The sequence below is a fragment of the Diceros bicornis genome, chromosome 12 (genome assembly GCF_020826845.1).
Source record: "Diceros bicornis minor isolate mBicDic1 chromosome 12, mDicBic1.mat.cur, whole genome shotgun sequence".
Lineage (NCBI taxonomy): Eukaryota > Metazoa > Chordata > Mammalia > Perissodactyla > Rhinocerotidae > Diceros > Diceros bicornis.
Window position 1 is genome coordinate 50340002 of NC_080751.1, and position 17450 is coordinate 50357451.

Here is a 17450-nt window from a genome sequence, read left to right on the forward strand (position 1 = left end):
AACCCATTTCAAACAATTTTTACTCTAATATTTCCCTGAGGGAGAGCAAGTTCCCTCCCTCAAACCCCCACTACTCCACATCAGGAGATACTTGAAGATACGACCACATTTTATTCATTTTTATATTTCCAGTGCTAGGAAAGTGGCTGACACATAGAATGGTTCACTAGGTGCTTGTTAGATGGATGAATGAGCCTTGGGTCTGAGCCACTCTTGTGGCATCCACACAATCTTCCTTGTATTAGTTTTCTATTGGTACCTAACAAACTACCACCATTTCAATGGCTTAGAACAAGACACATTTATTATCTCACAATTTCTATGAGTCAGGAGTCTGGGCACAGATTAACCAGGTCCTCTGCTTCAGGGTCTCTCAAAGCTGCAATCAAGGTGTCAGCTGGGCTAGTCTCATCTGAGGCTCAACTGGGGAAGAATCTACTTCCAAGATCATTCAGGTTGTTGGCAGAATTCACTTCCTTGTGGCTATAGGACTGAGGGCCCCAGCTTCATACTGGCTACAGCTAGAGACCCCCTATGGTTTCCTGCCACATGGCCCTCTCCATAGGCCAGCCACAAGCACAACAGGGTAGCTTAGTTTCTCCAAGCCAGTAGGAAGTCTCTCGCTCCAGGAGCTAAGATGGAGTCATCTATAATATAACATAATCAAGGAAGTGACATCCCATCATCTTTGTCATATTCTAGCGACTAGAAGCAAGTCACGAGTTCCGCCCACACTCAGGGGGAGGGACTTATACAAGGGGGTGACCCATGGGTGGTCATCTTAGGCTGTGTCTGCCACATTCCTAGTGTTAATGGTCATCTTGGCCTTTCCACTGGACTCTAAGCTCCACAGAGCAGAGTCTTAATGGTCTTCTTAGCCCACAGCACAGTGCCTTCTCTATAGCAGGCACTTCATAAAAACTTAGTGAATTGAAATGAAAGGTGGAGGCAAATATAAGGAACAGACCTCTAAGGACATATACAGAGAGGTGAGTCAGCTAGAAAAATGTTAGCAGTTGTTTTTAAAACAAGTGTTTACCCATCCTGAGACTGAAGGAGTGAGAAGTTTTGTTTTTTTTTAATCCATACTTTTAAGCAATTCCTCAAATTTGGGTCTTTTCAAAATTTGGGCACCATTTGCTAGGATTATGGCCTTGTCTACATAAAATTTAAACATTTAGATGCTTTATCAAAAGTAACATGTAGATATTCAGAAACAACTGCATGGTAGCATTGGGAAGAAAAGATAAAATATTTACTTTTAACCAGGTATAACTATTACCACAATAACTGATGATTTAAGTAAGCCTTCCCCTCGCCCCCAAAAAAATCTTTCTACCTGGAAAAGAAATAAACATTTTTAAAAGACCTAATTTTTCTTCAATACTCAGGTAAAGTATCTTTGCATTCATTTATATTGCAGAAAGAAGAAAAGATAAGTAATGGAGAAAATGGTCCCAATTTTACAGATAAGCAAACCAACTCCTTCCTCAGCTCTTTCTATAGACTCCTAGTCTTATAATAGGCAATTCTTTTCCTAAATACACATCTAATAAAAGTGTGTGTCATCGCTGAAATTCTTAACTGGGCTGCTTCCAAACATCTGATGTATTCCTCCAGCGACTTCTAGGATTGAGTCAGCAGGACCCCAAGGAATGGCCTCGAAGCGCTGCCTCGTTCCCTCTCCATCTGAAATTCATCTTCACACAAGAAAGCTTCATTGCTGCCAACGCTGAGGGCATGTTCTGGACAAGAGCTTACTCTTTGTTTCACTTTTAAACTATTCTGGAAACAAGTAATGGCACCTGCCTCCAAAATAAAATGTCACATTCACTTCTGTTACTTTCATTAATTTTGTAATACCTTTCTAGTCATTCCTTGCCTCTGTCATCTTTTATTCCAATAGACTCACTTTAAACCCAGGGTCCTTAAACTTCAGTGTGGATCAGCCAGCAGGGTGCTTGCAGAAATGAGGGTCATGGGGTCACCCCAGGGGGTTCCAATTCGGTAGGTGTTGGGGTGGTCCCCCACAACCTGCTGTTGTTACCCATCCCACAGATGGCTGTGATGCAAGGGGGTGCCAACCACCACACCTTGATAAATGCAGCTTTGAGGAATATGAAGAAGTGTGATTTAAGCATCTTCCTTGTTAAAGAACAGAATAGGACTAGGAAGGCCCAAAGGTACAAAACTCACATTTACTGGATGGCAAGTGTTTCTCTGGGTCTCCTTGGTGAGTATGTGGAACAGAATATAACGTGCACAGCTGCACCTGCTCAGATTCCAAGGTTCCCACCTGAGACTGGGGGACTGCTCCATACCATTAGGAAGGGGGAGGAAACATAAGCTTCTAGACTCCAAGGCATGGAGCCCAAGTAGCCAATTTCCCTGTACCCTTTCTCCCTTTAAATGTGATTAAGGGGAGGGAGGGATATGGAAAAGGTGGGTTTAGCTAGAGCAGTGGTTCTCAAACCATAGCTGTCTCAGCATCGCCTAGAGGGCTTGTTAAAACAGAGGGCTGGGCCCCATGCCCAGTTTCTGAGTCAGCACCTCTAGGGTGGGGCCCGGAGAGTTTGCATTTCAAAAGTTCCCAGGTGACGGTGAAGCCCTGGTCGAGGGACCACGCTGTGAACCACTAGGTCTGTGAAGTGCCATTCAAGTAGTCTATATATTCACAGACAGAATGGGTCAATTTTACCAGAGAGCGAGCCTCTAATATTCAAAATTGAGCACTAAAGACTGTAACACAGGGAAGTTTGCTGTAATATACATTCTCTCATAACAAAAGGAATAGCTTAATAACATAATCTCGGTATCCACTGATTTAAATGAATTTCAGCTAGTCTTTCCATAAGAAACAAATGTGACTTGTAATGCTTATTAATCAAGAAACCTTACTGAGGGTCTATTATATACACAGAACCACTGTGTAGGCCAACTTCCTAATGGATAAAAAGTAAAACAAAAACAGGGTCCCGGTCTTTAATTTACTTATTGTCTATATTATTTCACCCCCAATTACTAAGGTATTTTGGACTAACAACATAACCTTTTCACTATCACAATAAGAAAGAAATGGAGGTCTCTAGAAAGGATTCTTGTCTTTGCTTGCACTCTACTTTTACGAGAATAAAGCAAATCACAGTGGGGGGATGGAGGATTAAAGTGGGACTTTAGGTATTTTTGCTTATTTTCAAACCAACTTCCAGGAGGTACCCCCAGAGACCATAAACCATCAGTAAACAGGATGATCAATAAAAAGACCTGAGACACAAGATCTGTAATCATCAAAAACCCACTGAAATACATTAAACATTCTATTTTTCAAGACAAGAAATATAACAAATAGAAAAAAATTTCACAAAACAGCTAGAAAAACTTTATTAATAATATCACTTAATGTTCATATGGTTCTTTTGTGAAGCATTTTCACGAATCTCATTTTATTTGATCTTTACCACACACACAAAAATGGAAGGTGTAGCCAACAGGTGCTATTAATCCCATTTACAAACAGGAACAAAACTGCCCAGAGATGGTGACAACACACGCCCAGCTGAGGCTGCCTTTGCACCTACCTTGGGCCCACCCCACAATCTGTAAATCAGATGCAGGTGGGGGAGGGGGTTGACCAAAACCTCAGAACAGCACTCAAATGTATTCCAAATATTTTACACTCTCACTTTAACACATCCTAACTGCTCTCTGTGAATTTTCTGCGATCACCAGATTAGAATTTTTTTCTTTAGTTCTTAAACGATTTAACATTTTGTTTTGTATTTAGTACCATGTGAGGATCCCCACTAGTCTGCCTTTTAACACAGGAGGGACCAGAGACTTTTCTTTTTTCAACTCTCACACTTTCATCCTAAGTCTCAACCTCATGGCTCTGGTGAACATGTCCCCTTTCTGCCAGAGCTCGGCAGAGGCATGGGGGGTCCAATCAGCATGAGGCTGGTCTGGCAATCTGGACACAGTGCAAGCGGTCAGACCGTGACAATAATTTGTGGTGGCCTTGGCACTTCACTGTTCTATACCCAATTTTTCTCACCAATAAAAAATAGCAATAAAGGTGACTGAATTTTCAATTTAAGACATTCTTTTTCCATGCCTTCAAAGAAGTGCTGAAAAATACCAAATCCTGTATTGTATTTTATTTAATAATAAAATCTCCTTACATTTATAAGTCCCCTTTATTATCTTATTAATGGCCTTACACAGCCTTTAGGACCTGACTGGGGATCCAGCCCTTTCTCTCTTACCACTTATTACTCCAGCCCTCCCTGACAACCCAACAATACTCACCTCCGGGTCCCTGTACTGAGTCAGGCCTATTCCAACCTCAGGGCCTTTGTACTCTGCTGCTCTCTCGGCCTAAAATGCTCTTCCCTCCAGACCCTTTCGTATCCCACAGGTCTCATAGGTCACTTCCTTATAGAGACCTTCCCTGACCATGCCCCCTCAGCTCCCATCACTCTCTAGCCTACCATTGTGTTTTATTTTCTTTATAGTACCTAACACCTTCTGTGTGCTAGTACCTAGTACACAGGGGCTCAGTGAAAGTGCAACAAATGAATCCATGTGTTCATTCATTCATTAAATCATTCATTCATTCATTCCATAAAGGTCTATGTGCTTACCAGGGACTGAGGATAAAAAGATGGCTATGGTGTGATCCCTACCCTCATAGAGCTCACAGTCAAGCTGGAAAGTGAAACACACACACACACGACTGTGATACTATGTGAAAAGTGTTAAGACAGAAGAGGATTTGTATGCCCAATATTCACAAGAATGACTTGAATTAGGTTGGGTAAATGAATGTACTCTCCCCATTAATTTCATTCAAGTTGAAAAAAGACTCAGAGGAGTTAATTAATTGATCTGCTTGAACCCTCACAGCTAATGGCAGAGGCAGAAGTTCCCCCACTCCTGAATCAATGTAGCAAATGATTCATCAAGGTGAGCTGGTATGTCTTAGCTGATTTAAATAGCTTTTACAATGAAACATATTTTGAAATGCTAATTGGTAACTATCCACTAGATACAGTGTTAAAATGAAATGTGTATGGGTGAAAGGATGGAGATTCTACTTTTAATTTATACTAACATTAAAGGAATGAAGTTCCTGCAAGATTGAAAGCGCGATTGGAACTGTTTGGTAATCCCATAAGAAATATAAAAATATTTTTAAGTCTACAAAGACAAAAGATCCTTATTATTATATTTTCCTTATTTTATTAATCATATTTTCCTCCAGTGGATTTTTACTGGTTACATCCTATCTCCTCTGTGAAGATTCTCCATTAATTCATTAACAAAACACCTCTGAAGTTTCCCCTACAGCCATTTTTTCGTTCTCACCTCTGAATAACTCATCCATCAGTTCAGTAAAGTTGACCATAGCAACTTCAGGTAGCAACACCTTCCTCCAATTTGTCTTCCCCGCCATCGACCAAACTCATCTTTCCTCTGGTCCAGCAGAACCAAGAGCACGTATTCAAAAACCAGCCCATCAATCTCCTAATTTACAAAACATGACATTTCGCAAACTGTTTACTGACGTCCGTGCCAACAATATTACTCAAGTGTGGTGGCGTGAACAGCCACAGCAGAAAGATTCTACAATTGGCAGGGAGAAAGGAAAAGCTGTCCTGAAGTTTGGGCCATACCGGGGCAGCCTTCAGAGAGAAAGCAGGAGGAAACAGAACAAGGTGGTGTACCCTTGAAAAGCTGTCATAATAAGCACTGTCTGCTGGCAAGGATAAGCACACAAAGAAAACAGAGGCAGGAAAACCAAATGGAAATTATCGCCAAAAGGTGAGAGTAAACAAAGAAAAAAGGAGGTAGAATTCTTTATATAGTATTTCAAGGACAGTATTTATAACACAGCAAAGTCAGAGATGCCACTTCAATTCTATTCAATTCAGTGAACATTTGTACTACAACAAGGAATGGAGCCTGGGTACTTAAAATGACACAAAGAAAATCCTGCTCACCAGGAGCTCACACTGATGGGCAGACAGGTGCCTCTCCCACCTGGTCCAGCCATACCCAGAGCAAAGTAAGAGTAAAATCAGAGGGCTCAGGGAGAGGGGGGGCTCAGGAAGAGGGGGAGATGGAGCCATGATTTCACCAGGGGATCTGAGAAACACAAAGAGGGGTGTGTAAAAGGCTGGGATGCCCAGGAGGGGCGGGCGGAAGCAGAATGGGAGCTCCTGAGAGCTCGAATATTGGGGAGCAGGAGTCCCACTCTCTAAGCACTCTTCATGTACGTATTCCTTCACGCGGTCCCTCAACAAGCCTCTGAATAATGGTACAGACATCATTACACCTGCACTGTGAATGGGGTAACTTAGCCTTGCCCCAGGTCTCACAGCCCAAGGTCACAAAGTGAGGAAGTGTTAACATCAAGACAGGAGCCCTGTATTCAAACTCCAAAAAAATCTGAACTTCTAACCAGTGAGCTACACTGCCTCTAGTTCAGGACAAGTAAAATTCCCCCTGTGAGGGAGGGAGGGAGTAACCAGCAGCATTTCCTTATTGTAACCACATTGTCTTGGGTCTAAATGACACTGTGCACAGATTCTTGGTATCCAATGGGCTGTGCCTACATGAACTGTTCAATCCTTAATAATAAGCAAGGCTAATTAATAGGTACACATGAGCATATACAAATAAATACCTCTGACATATTTTTCCATAAGTTGTTCCATTGGTTGTTCCAAAACAACCAATTTGTGTCACATCAACAAATTATGTACTATTTTCTCTCCACTAACAAGACAGGAAACATCATTAGTAAAACAAGCATTTAGAGCAAGATAAGACCATAGTCTCCCCCTTAGCTATAAATCATTGCACTTAATTACCACATCAGGGAGTTTTTAAAAACATGACCCTGATGGGTAGCTGTTGGATATTTATTTTCTGTAGCTTTGTGTATTTAAAATATTATATAATTAAAAATAGAATACTTAGCACAAAAAAACACTCGATGTGCTCCAGTGTTTAAACCTTTCTAAAAACCACTTTATTTAACCACCTATGTATCACTAACAATTTTGAAAATTTCCAACTCTTGTAAAAATATATTTTTATCAAACATTCAACTAACTAGAGAAAAACTGGATGGAAAAAAGCCTATACGCAGCAATCTTTGTATATACTATTCAAAATTGAGCTAAATTGATATTTAAAGGGCTCCCGCCTTGAGAAGTTTCTAAATTGTTAAGTGTTGGGCTTGGCCTTTAAATTCCTACACAAAAAGTAATAAGTATTGCCCAGGAGAGGGTTCCTTCCGGATCACTGTTTCTCAAAACGTGGGCCACCTTCATCAGCATCACCTAGAGTGCTCGTTAAAAACCCCAGAGATTCTAACTCAATAAAGCAGTTTAACAAACTCATCCAGTGATCAGATGCACATTCATGCTGAAGAACCACCAATCTAGAATCTCTTAAAACAGACCAAGTAAAAATGGCCAAAGTCATCAAAATCACCAGTGGCCAATTCCTTATCTCTCCTACTCCTACTCAGACCTCTTAGGTTAGGGAAGGAGCCTCATTAGAGTCACAGTCACAGACCCTGTGGGAGGCGAACCTTCGCCAACCCATCCTTGGGCTATTGCTAGGGAATCCCCAAGTGCCCCAGAGGTGACCCAACTCTGAGTAGCCCAGCTCTCAAGCCCACGTGCAGCATCTATGGGCTTGTGTTGTAAGTTGGACTGTATCCCCATCCACCCTGAAAAAAAAATATTTTGGAGTCCTGACCCCCAGTGCCTTACTATGTGACCTCATTTGGACCTCATTTGGAGATAGGGTCTTTATAGAGGTAATCCAGTTAAAACGAGGCCAGTAGGGTGGGCCCTAATTCAATATGACTGCTGTACTCATAAAAAGAAGAAATCTGGACACCAAGATAGACACACACACAGGGAAGATGATGTGAAGAGACACAGGGAGAAGACGGCCTTCTACAAGCCAAGGAGAAAGGCCTGAACAGATCCTTCCCTCACAGCCTCCAGAAGGAGCCCACCTTGATTTTGGACTTCTAGCCTCCAGAACTCTGAGACGATAAATTTCTGCTGTTCTCAGCTACCCAGTCTGTGGTACTTTGTTATGGCAGCCCTAGTAAACTAACACAGCTTGGGAAATCACAGAGAGAACTTAGGCAGTGAAAGCCAATCCAGATCAGGGCTGACAGGAGAGTTAAGACCAAGACCACAAGAGAGAAGGTTGTCACACTGGACGTGCAGGCAGCCTATGGCGGGAGACAGAACAACAAACCAAGAGCCCCAAGATCTGGGGTGGGGTCTGAGCACTGCCCCCATCTGTGAAGAGGGTAATAAGTCACGCCTGCCTCGCCTACCCCCACAGGGTGTGAAGATCAAGCAGATGCTCTCCGCCTGCTCAAAAGCACTGCACAGTTACCCTCAGCACACCAGCAGCTCCTCATTGTGTGCTCTGATCTTGGTCACCATTAAACAGTGGTGACACGCCCTAGCACTCCAAGTCACTCTGGCCATTGCTACAAAGGATTTGGAAGCAAAATCTGCATTTTAGGAAAATTTAATTTTAACTCCCCAACACGTTTGAGTATGTTTGCAATATCTTAGACAACAAGGGTCAGAAACAGCAAACTCCTGTGGTTGCCAAAGGTGCTTTCAACAAGTCAGGCTTCCTAAAGGCCAGGGGTTCACCAGGCAGAGAAACACGTCAATATAGCAGGCCAGGCAGGGGCAGGTGGTGTGTTCAGGCCGGCCCATGGGCTGGAGAAGGGAGGGCTTCGCAATGAAGGTTTAAGTACTATCGCAACACAGAATTTATGGTTCCTAAATGTTTGTTTTAACTAGTGTTGAGAACACATATTTGACCCAGGGTGAACTTTAGCTCTGGGTCCCTCTCCCTTCGCAGGGATGTCTGTGCCGCATGACAAGATTTTCCAGCTGACCCTCCCACCCCTGCTCCCAGCACTGGGGCCGGGCGGCCCTCCCAGCAGCTGCCACGGTAAACCTCACTGCAGATCTATTGGCAAAGCAGCTGTCAATGGTCATAGCAGGCATACGAAAAATGTGTAATCATTCTGGGCCCAACTCCCAAGCTTGGCTCGCACAACGCTGAGCCATGGCCTGAAAGTCCTCTCGGTCACCTGGAACTCTAGCCACATTACACACTCCTGGACGATGCCATCTACTGTAGCATCTCTGAGCTCCAAGGGTAAACATAACTCTGTCTCCTCTGTATATAATAAAGGAAAATTTCTAGGGTTGGGTTTTTTTCCCCAAAGTAGCATGGGCTGAATGCCAGTGGAAAAGCAATGGAATATCGATTTTCTGTTTCTTGCTAAGGAGAGAACAAGTCATTTGATGTGCCATGAGTTAAGTGAGTAAAAACAGACCCTATACTCCCTACAGCTGGCTGTATTTCTCCTCTATTCATAGAACCTGGCACATGGTAAAAGCTAAACAGATATCCGTTAAATAAATGAAAGAACCATCCATGCATGTAGGCAGGGGCTGCAATGTGCCAGCCACCCGCTGTGGATTCATACCTGCCATCTTTCCTCTTCCGTCCACCTCACTCTGCCAGACCAGCCTCACCCTCATCTCATCTACATTCTTTTGTGTTGTTGCCCCCAAGAGCAGTCTCCTCTTCAAAGCCGAGCCCACTGGCAATGTCTCTCTCTGGCCCACACTTAGCCTGATAGGGGGCAAAAAGACTGGAAGAACCAATAGGGGGTAGGTTCACTTTGGACAGAGAGAAAAAAATGCAAAATCGGGGAGAGGCAATAACATTACACATTGTGGGTTTAATGCCCCACTTGGAAGACAAAGTCTCTAAGCTACAAAGCCCTCCTATAAATGTTAACTCCTTGGAAAAAGAATAAACGTGGTACCATCTCTTCTGCCCAAAACAGATAGCACAATGAGCGGTCACTCCATATTAATAACTAAAATGACATATCTCATGCTATAATTTCAACTCGTAGAGATCTACACACAAAAGGTGTCTGGAGGGGCCAGCCCAGTGGCGTAATTGTTAAGGGCTAGCACTCCGCTTCAGCAGCCGGAGGGTTTGCGGGTTTGGATCCTGGGCGCGCACCGATGCACGGCTTGTCAAGCCATGCAGTGGCAGTGTCCCATATGAAGTGGAAGAAGATGGGCATGGATGTTAGCCCAGCGCCAATCTTCCTCAGCAAAAAGAGGAGGATTGGCATTGGATGTTAGCTCAGGGCTGATCTTCCTCACAGAAAGAAAAAAAAAAGGTGTCTGGCAATTAACATGCAATTGGGCATCTCTACATAGCAACTGGGTGGCTAGAGCCCCTAGGACCAGTTTCGTGGATGCACACATTCATCCTCTGCCCGTGTTTGGGTCTGCTGCCTGCTTGTTTCACATCTTTCTGATTTGCAATTTAAGGTTCACTACAACTTCAGTCTTCAAAAGCATTGGCCTGTTACCCATTTAAATTAAGTTTCAATCAACTAAAAACAATCTAGTCTGGCTCAAAAGGGCACCTTATTTTCTTCCCTGCATTAAGCAAACTGAACAACATCAACACACCCAATCTCTTATGCAGAAATATTTTTTGCATCAGTTGGATGTGACCTATGTAAACTGAAATTCTTCAGCTAAAGCCTTTCAATCATCCTCAAAATATAATGACAATCAGGAGGCATCCTGGACAATACATTTAAATGTACATACACGTTTTATGATGACTACTATCTTAAGGGGGAACTTCATGTTGATATGTCATCGGGTTTTGTGTTCCTAAGTGTAAGAAACCATACCCAAGCCCAATTGTTCAATCTCAGCATAATAATGAAGTAAGAGAGGAAAGAGACCACAAATCAATTTCTTTTGCAACCTAAATTGCACTATGATTTACTGAAGTAGTTACAGTCACAAAAATTTGTGTCAGGATTTTTTCCATTCAATTTATGAATACTTTAGGGGAGTATTTTTCCTCTAAACAGCAAGCTTTTACACAAAGAGAACTAGAGACACACAAATAATCTAATATTTAGTCTCTTTTAAAGTTCTTTTAAAATAAATCATTCAGGGGTACAGAACAACCTAACTACTTTCTTTTTTCTTGGTAATCAAAGCCAGGATGGGAGTGACTGGCTTTTTCTTTTTTTTTTTTATCTTTATTGAAGTATAACTGACAAAATTGTTAGTGCCATCTACTGCATATATTTGAGGCATATGATGAAGTTTTGATATCTATACGTTGTGAAATAACTGCCACGATCAAGCTAATTAACATACTCATCTCCTCACCGAGTTAACATTTTTTTTGTGTGGTGAGAACACTTTAAGCTCTACCCTCTTAGCAAATTCCAAGTATAGAACACAGTACTGTTAACTATAGTCACATTGCTGTGCATTAGATCTCCAGCACTTATTCATCTTGCATAACTGAAACTTTGTACCCCTTGACCAACATCTCTCCATTTCCCCCTCCCTCTGACCCTAAACTACTTTAAAGCTATAACATAAAAAGGGATCCACATCTACATTATTTAAAAAGACAATGACAACAGCCAGGGAAACAGACGTACGGAAAGAAGGAAACCAAGTAAGAGATAAATGAGACAGGAATTACTTGGCTTGATCCAATAATAAACTCTAAGAATCTTTCTGCTTTCATCAACGCTTTCACACCGATTCTCCTTCACCTTGATACCTTCAACAATGCTAAAAAGTAGGCAAGGTTTTAACGCAGTCACTTCCAGATGGGAAAATATATCGGCACAGAGGTCAAGTGAATTCTCCAAGGTTGCACAGCTAGCGATGGCTTCAGGATTTGAACTTAGGTCTTCGGAACCCAAGGCCGAGGTCTTTGCTGGTGTCACGCTGCTCAGCCATGGATACAAGTTTCACGGCAGTGATAAATAAACCCAGTTGTCCCATCTGAAGGCAGAAGGCTCCTTCATCTCTCTGGCTCTCCCAGACACACACAAAACAAGTCCACCATTGAAACATCTCCATCTAGTAGATATATTACTTTGGACTGAGCACTGACCTACCCCAGCATCACTTTTAAAAACACAATTATTCCTGAAAGGACTTGTGATTTAAGTTTCTAGCATTTGGGCCTGAATTAATTTGCCAGACTGGGCAGTACAGGAAGGCAAATCTTTCGAATGCTGAAAACCATCGAAAAGGAAAGTGATGCTGCATTGCTTAGATCCCGGTGCTGTCCAAGGGCTACCTTCTAAGAGGTGGAAGGATGACTTGAACCAAAAGCCAGAGGCATTTGTTGTAGGTATTGGAAGACTAAATCAACGTAGCACCTTCCTCCGGAACCCTGTAGTAACTGTTTAATCCTAACTCTTCTGACCACTAGCCATCTGCAGCCTCTCTCTTTCTGGGTCACCAGGGGGCAAATCCAGCTAAACTTAGGCACACACATGCCCTTGCCTCCCTCACCTGGAGAAGCAGGAAGCCATGGGGTGATTCCTCAAGATCTGGATGCTCTCCTTCTACAGAACCTTTGGACCTTCTAGAACATTTTTGGATCCCCAAATTCTCAGACCACCTGAGAATGGGGGACTACTCTCTCTTCAGAGAGGCACTCAATTGCATCATCTGCCAGGCAAATTTTTTCTTTTCTTTTTTTTTTTTTTGTGAGGAAGATCAGCCCTGAACTAACATCCATGCTAATCCTCCTCTTTTTGCTGAGGAAGACTGGCTCTGAGCTAACATCTATTGCCAACCCTCCTCCTTTTTTCCCCCCAAGCCCCAGTAGATAGTTGTATGTCATAGTTGCACATCCTTCTAGTTGCTGTATGTGGGACACGGCCTCAGCATAGCCAGAGAAGCGGTGCGTAGGTGCGCGCCCAGGATCCGAACGCCGGGCTGCCAGTAGCGGAGCGCGCGCACTTAACCGCTAAGCCACGGGGCCGGCCCCAAGCAAATTTCTTCAAGTCTTAGCACATTCTCTCTAACAGGCATCAAGGAGCACCCACCCATCATCTATAAAATCTTGCTCTGTATTTTTAATCCTTACACAGCAATATTCCACTGCAATGGTACTGTCGTGGATGGGTTGTCTCCACGTTATAGGTAAACCATATCATATCAGGTTTTGAGCAGAAGTTACCGAAGGGAGGAAAGGGTGTGTAATTTGACCTGAGAAATTGTAAATTCAAGAAAACGCTGGTGCACTAGTGTCAAGTGTAATCTAAGTGAAAAATTATGACAATCTAAAATGCCTACAACCCTGAGCATTTCTGATCTAGCGGTTTGAGTTCAGTAATCAGGAGGCTGATAGTGAGTTCATGTCTGCTATTACTCCTTGATCACAGCCAAATCATAACCCATTTGGACAACGTTTTTACAAAATTAAAGCCACTATGCCAAAGGTCTTCTGTTTCTTTCAAGGATTGAAGGCATTTTTCAACAAGCAAGTTCACCAGAATGACCGTACTAAAAATTTTCTTTAATTCATCCACCAGTATTTTAAAATCCAAACCATATACAAGACAAATTGCTAAATTTTATTTATTATGCTGAATACTAATGAGCAGCTGAAATTTTGGATGATTCTAATCTACAGGGTTACGGCTCAAGCTCTATACAGAGAACATCTAAGAATGCTTAACTTTTTCTGAGTGGAAGTAAGTTATTTTCAATTAGCACCAGACAGAATCAACTTGTCAAAAGGAGCCTCAAAATGCATTTTAACTTAATCCTTAACTCCACAATGCGTAGGGGAAATATTTTTCGATGTTCTCAAATCTATATGCATCATGAACCCATTTTTTGAAACACACTGCTAAGCACGTGTATTAACTGGAGAAACATTGCAAGAAGCCCCCACCTGTCAGTTCTGAAGAACAGTAGGGTGGTTACCTCCCGGGAAACAGTCAGGCCCCAACGATGGAGGATTCTGGTTGCTGTTTTCAAAAAGCTTTAAAAACTACTCATGTTTTATTCCAGAATAGGGCCTTCTACTTCCCATTCCCCTCCTGCCATCATCTTAAAGAACGTTTTTCATTTGTTGATATCCAGGCTTAAATTCATTCTATTGGTTCTGCCAGATGGCACATCCTCCAATGGGCATTTTTTTCTAGCTCCTGATTCACAGGCGTGACAGAGTGTTTAATGCCTCGGTTGAGTGCAGAGGAATCTTGGATGCACGGTTCCGCACAAGGAATTGCTGCTGGCGCTGATGCTATCATCACCCTGGCCCAGCCCTTCCAGGGTGGTAATGAAGGCTGCAGATCATGCAGGAGACTGCATTGCAGACATCGGCTTCTCCAGGGCAACATTAGTCTCTTCAAGTGACCCCTGTGGGATCTCCCCATGTGGACAGCCCCACTTTGCCTACTGTGCAGGGCCACTGTGAACAAGGAAACTTACGTTTGGTGCACCTCTGGGAGCCAGGGGCCTTACTCCAGCCTTGGCAGCACTGCCCTCCACAGACATTGACCCTGAAACAAAGCAAGACCCTTGAGTCCAGGAGTAACAACATTCTCTTCCGGAAAACCCAAGCCTCCAGAGGGTTCCTGCAATGGGTACCCAGGATGCCCAACCCAAAGCTGCCCAGGTAGAAGGGTAAGGAACATGTATGAGGGAGGGGTGAGAGAACCAAAAAGACTGCATAAAACAAAGCTAAACAGGAGGGGAGAACGAGGTCCAAATAAATGGTTTTCTTAACCCCCAAAGTAAAGTAGAACCAAATGTATTTTGTATATCATCTGCACCCACATTTTAAATTGAATCGGGTTTTGCAGACAAGAGTCGAAACGGGTGAGATCACAATGCCAGGAACCACCCCTGAAGAAAAAAACCAAACAAGCAAAATAAGTTTTTCCCCACACCCCCAACCTGCGATGAATGGGGGGCTGGGGGGTGGGGAGAGGGTGGGGGGTTGGATGTTCTCCAGCGCCCAATAACAGAAACTTTCCAACCGAAAATTCTGTTAATGCTGAGACACCCCGCCCCAGGACAGCAGACCCCACAGGTGCAGGGAAGCCCAAGCCCAGAATTTCTAGGATGCTGAAAAGTTCTAGGGCACAGAACGGGAGCTGGGTCTTGACAGCCAGCCCTTCCCAAAACGTTTCTTCCATTAGCTAGAAAAAAAAAACTAATACTGAGTTGCAAAGAGAAGTTTAATTGATGCTGAGGGATTCAGCTGTAGTGACTTCATGTTTACGCCCGTCTTCTAGTAGTTGGGTTCGCGCACAGAAGGTTACGCCCCAGGCAGAAATGCCTTTTGTGTTTACCCGCAGCTCGGTAACAATGCACTCGGAGTTTATCCTCAGGAACTGTGGCTCAGCTTCCCCGCACTCCGCTCTTCCCGCCGCGCTCCAGGGCAGGGAGAGGCGGGCGGGGAGAGAGAGCAGACCCGCCGCGCTCGACGTCCGCAGCCACGGCGGGGCTCCGAGTGCAGACCCCGCGGGTCCCGGCGCGGGCGGCGCGCGCGAGGAGGGAGGGTGTGGGCTTACCCCTGCAGCTGCTGCTTCTGGTGAACCTGCAGCCTCGAGCCCCCGCCGCTCTGGGTCTCCTGCGGCACTTTGGAGCGTACGACTTGCCTGCCTTGTTTGGCGATCGGGGCGGCCGCCGGGTGACCGCCGGGCTTGGGGTGGAGCTGCCCGCCGGGGCCCCCGGGACGCGCCGGCTCCGGCGGTGGCGGTGGCGGCCGGAGCCCCTGCAGGGCCGCGCCGCCGGGCTGGCTCGTGCGCCGCGTCCGCTCCGAGGGCGCCCCCGGGGAGGCGCGGCTGGGGGCCCCGGCGCCCGCCGAGCTGCGGCTGTACCTGGCGTTGAGCGCGACGTTGAAGGTCCGCGGGCGCGGGGGCCCGCCCAGCGGCAAGGCGCCCGCCGCCAGGCCGGGGCCCGGGCGCACCACGTACGTGATCCTCCGTACCCGGCCGTGCGCCGACGACGCGAGCAGCCCTGCCCAGAGCAGGAGCCCCCACCTGAGCCAGGCCCCCGCCATCGCGGGCCCGAGCCGGCGCGACCGGCCCCCGCCCCCGGCCGTGCGGCTCGCCCGGTGCGGCCGCCTGCGCGCGCTCGGGCTCCCCCGAGAACTGCCGAGAGCCCGGGAAAGGCGGGGAGGAGGAAAACTCGGTTGCAGGAGAGGAAGTTCTGCGGGCGGCTGAGCGGCCCCAGACCCCAGCCGAAAGCCGCGGGGAGGAGGGGGCGGGCGTGGGGGTGGGGAGCGCGGGGCCCGGGAGGGGAGAGGAGGGGCGAGGGGAGCGGGCTGCGCAAGGTGAGGGTCCGCTGGCCGAGCCGCGGGTGCAGGGGGCGCCGCGCCCGGGACCCGGCGAGAGTGGCCGAGGGTGGGTGTGAGCGCGCGGGACGCTCAGAGGTAGCCCCAGCTGCAAAGTCTTTAAAAAGTTTCTCTCGCCGTGGAACCGAGTGTCAGATCTGAACAGCCAATCTCCAGCAGACGTGACGTCAGGCAGTAAATCCTAATTGGGGAAAGCGTGAGATGAGCCCGAGAACGTGCCGCCGCCCTCCACATCCACATGGATTGTTACTGTGGGTCGCCACGGCATAGGTCCCCGCTCCCCGGTTCCGTGTCCTGGGAAAGGACAAAGGACTCGGCAATGTCACTTCCTAAGGGTCCTTTCCTTCTAGAAGCCCCCCAGGATTCATTTGATATTGTTTGGAAGACATTTCCAGGCATTTTCTTATCCGTGTTTGCTCAGATACTTGCTGCAGGTATTGGATTAAGATACCAGATCGGGCCCCAGAAAGGACTGCTCGGGGTGCGCCGAGCTGCCCATCGTAAAGCGTTTAGATGGTTCTGTTTGGGACTGTAAACTGCACTTGACTGTTTCTCATTCTGCAGCTTCTGGTACCCGACTCGAGTCCTCGCTTGTCATGTACGAGAGCGCAGGGCGGGCAGCAGGGGGCGCGCACGTAGACGGGAAAACCGCAACAGGAATCAACCCCAGAGGGCAGCTCTGCTCTTGGTGAAGAGGCCTTCAGCATACGACTAGTACAGAGTTTAGGATGCATGACGACCCCAGACCATTATTAGTATTAAAAAAAAAAAAAAAAGTCATCTGTTCCCTCGGCTCCAACCGAAAGTAAAGGATCACTCACTGGAGATAACCCAAAATCACATTGAGGGAGATGCAGAGTGTTCCAGAGGGCAGAGTCCCTTGCGGGGGGGGGGGGGGGGGGGGGGGGGGGGGGGGTCACAGTGCCCTTTGGGGAAAACCATGAAATAATGACATATTTACTTCTAGCATTTGAATTAAAAACAATGTCTCCAGCAGAATGCACCATTTTATTATATGAATGCAATTGAAAACCCATGGGTAGCAATCTGTTTTTTAAAAAGCCATTTAGCTAATAATGATAGTCTGTTTCCAAGGCTTTGGTTGGTCTGGTTCATATTTGTTTGTGGCTTATCCTTTTGTTTTGTTGTCTGCCTGCATTGGCTAGTAGACAATTGGTAGGAAGTGGCGATGGTTTAAGAAGAAT

The 17450-nt window shown here is 45.6% G+C and overlaps 1 protein-coding gene across 9 annotated transcripts in view; it reads right to left on the bottom strand.

The window, feature by feature from the left end:
- LTBP1 (latent transforming growth factor beta binding protein 1) overlaps positions 1–16329 on the bottom strand; it is a 381680-nt gene extending 365351 nt beyond the window's left edge. For 6 of the 9 annotated variants that reach the window (XM_058551456.1, XM_058551458.1, XM_058551455.1 and 3 more), the window contains exons 1-2: positions 15461–16328; positions 14373–14443 (exon numbers count right to left, since the gene is read on the bottom strand). In XM_058551456.1, the coding sequence (XP_058407439.1) occupies positions 14373–14443; positions 15461–15951 (562 nt within the window). In that variant the 5' untranslated portion in view covers positions 15952–16328. Of the gene's footprint in view, positions 1–14372; positions 14444–15460 lie in introns of all 9 variants that reach the window. The other 3 variants (XM_058551457.1, XM_058551453.1, XM_058551454.1) reach the window with 2 other exon arrangements.
- Positions 16330–17450: the final 1121 nt, after the last annotated feature.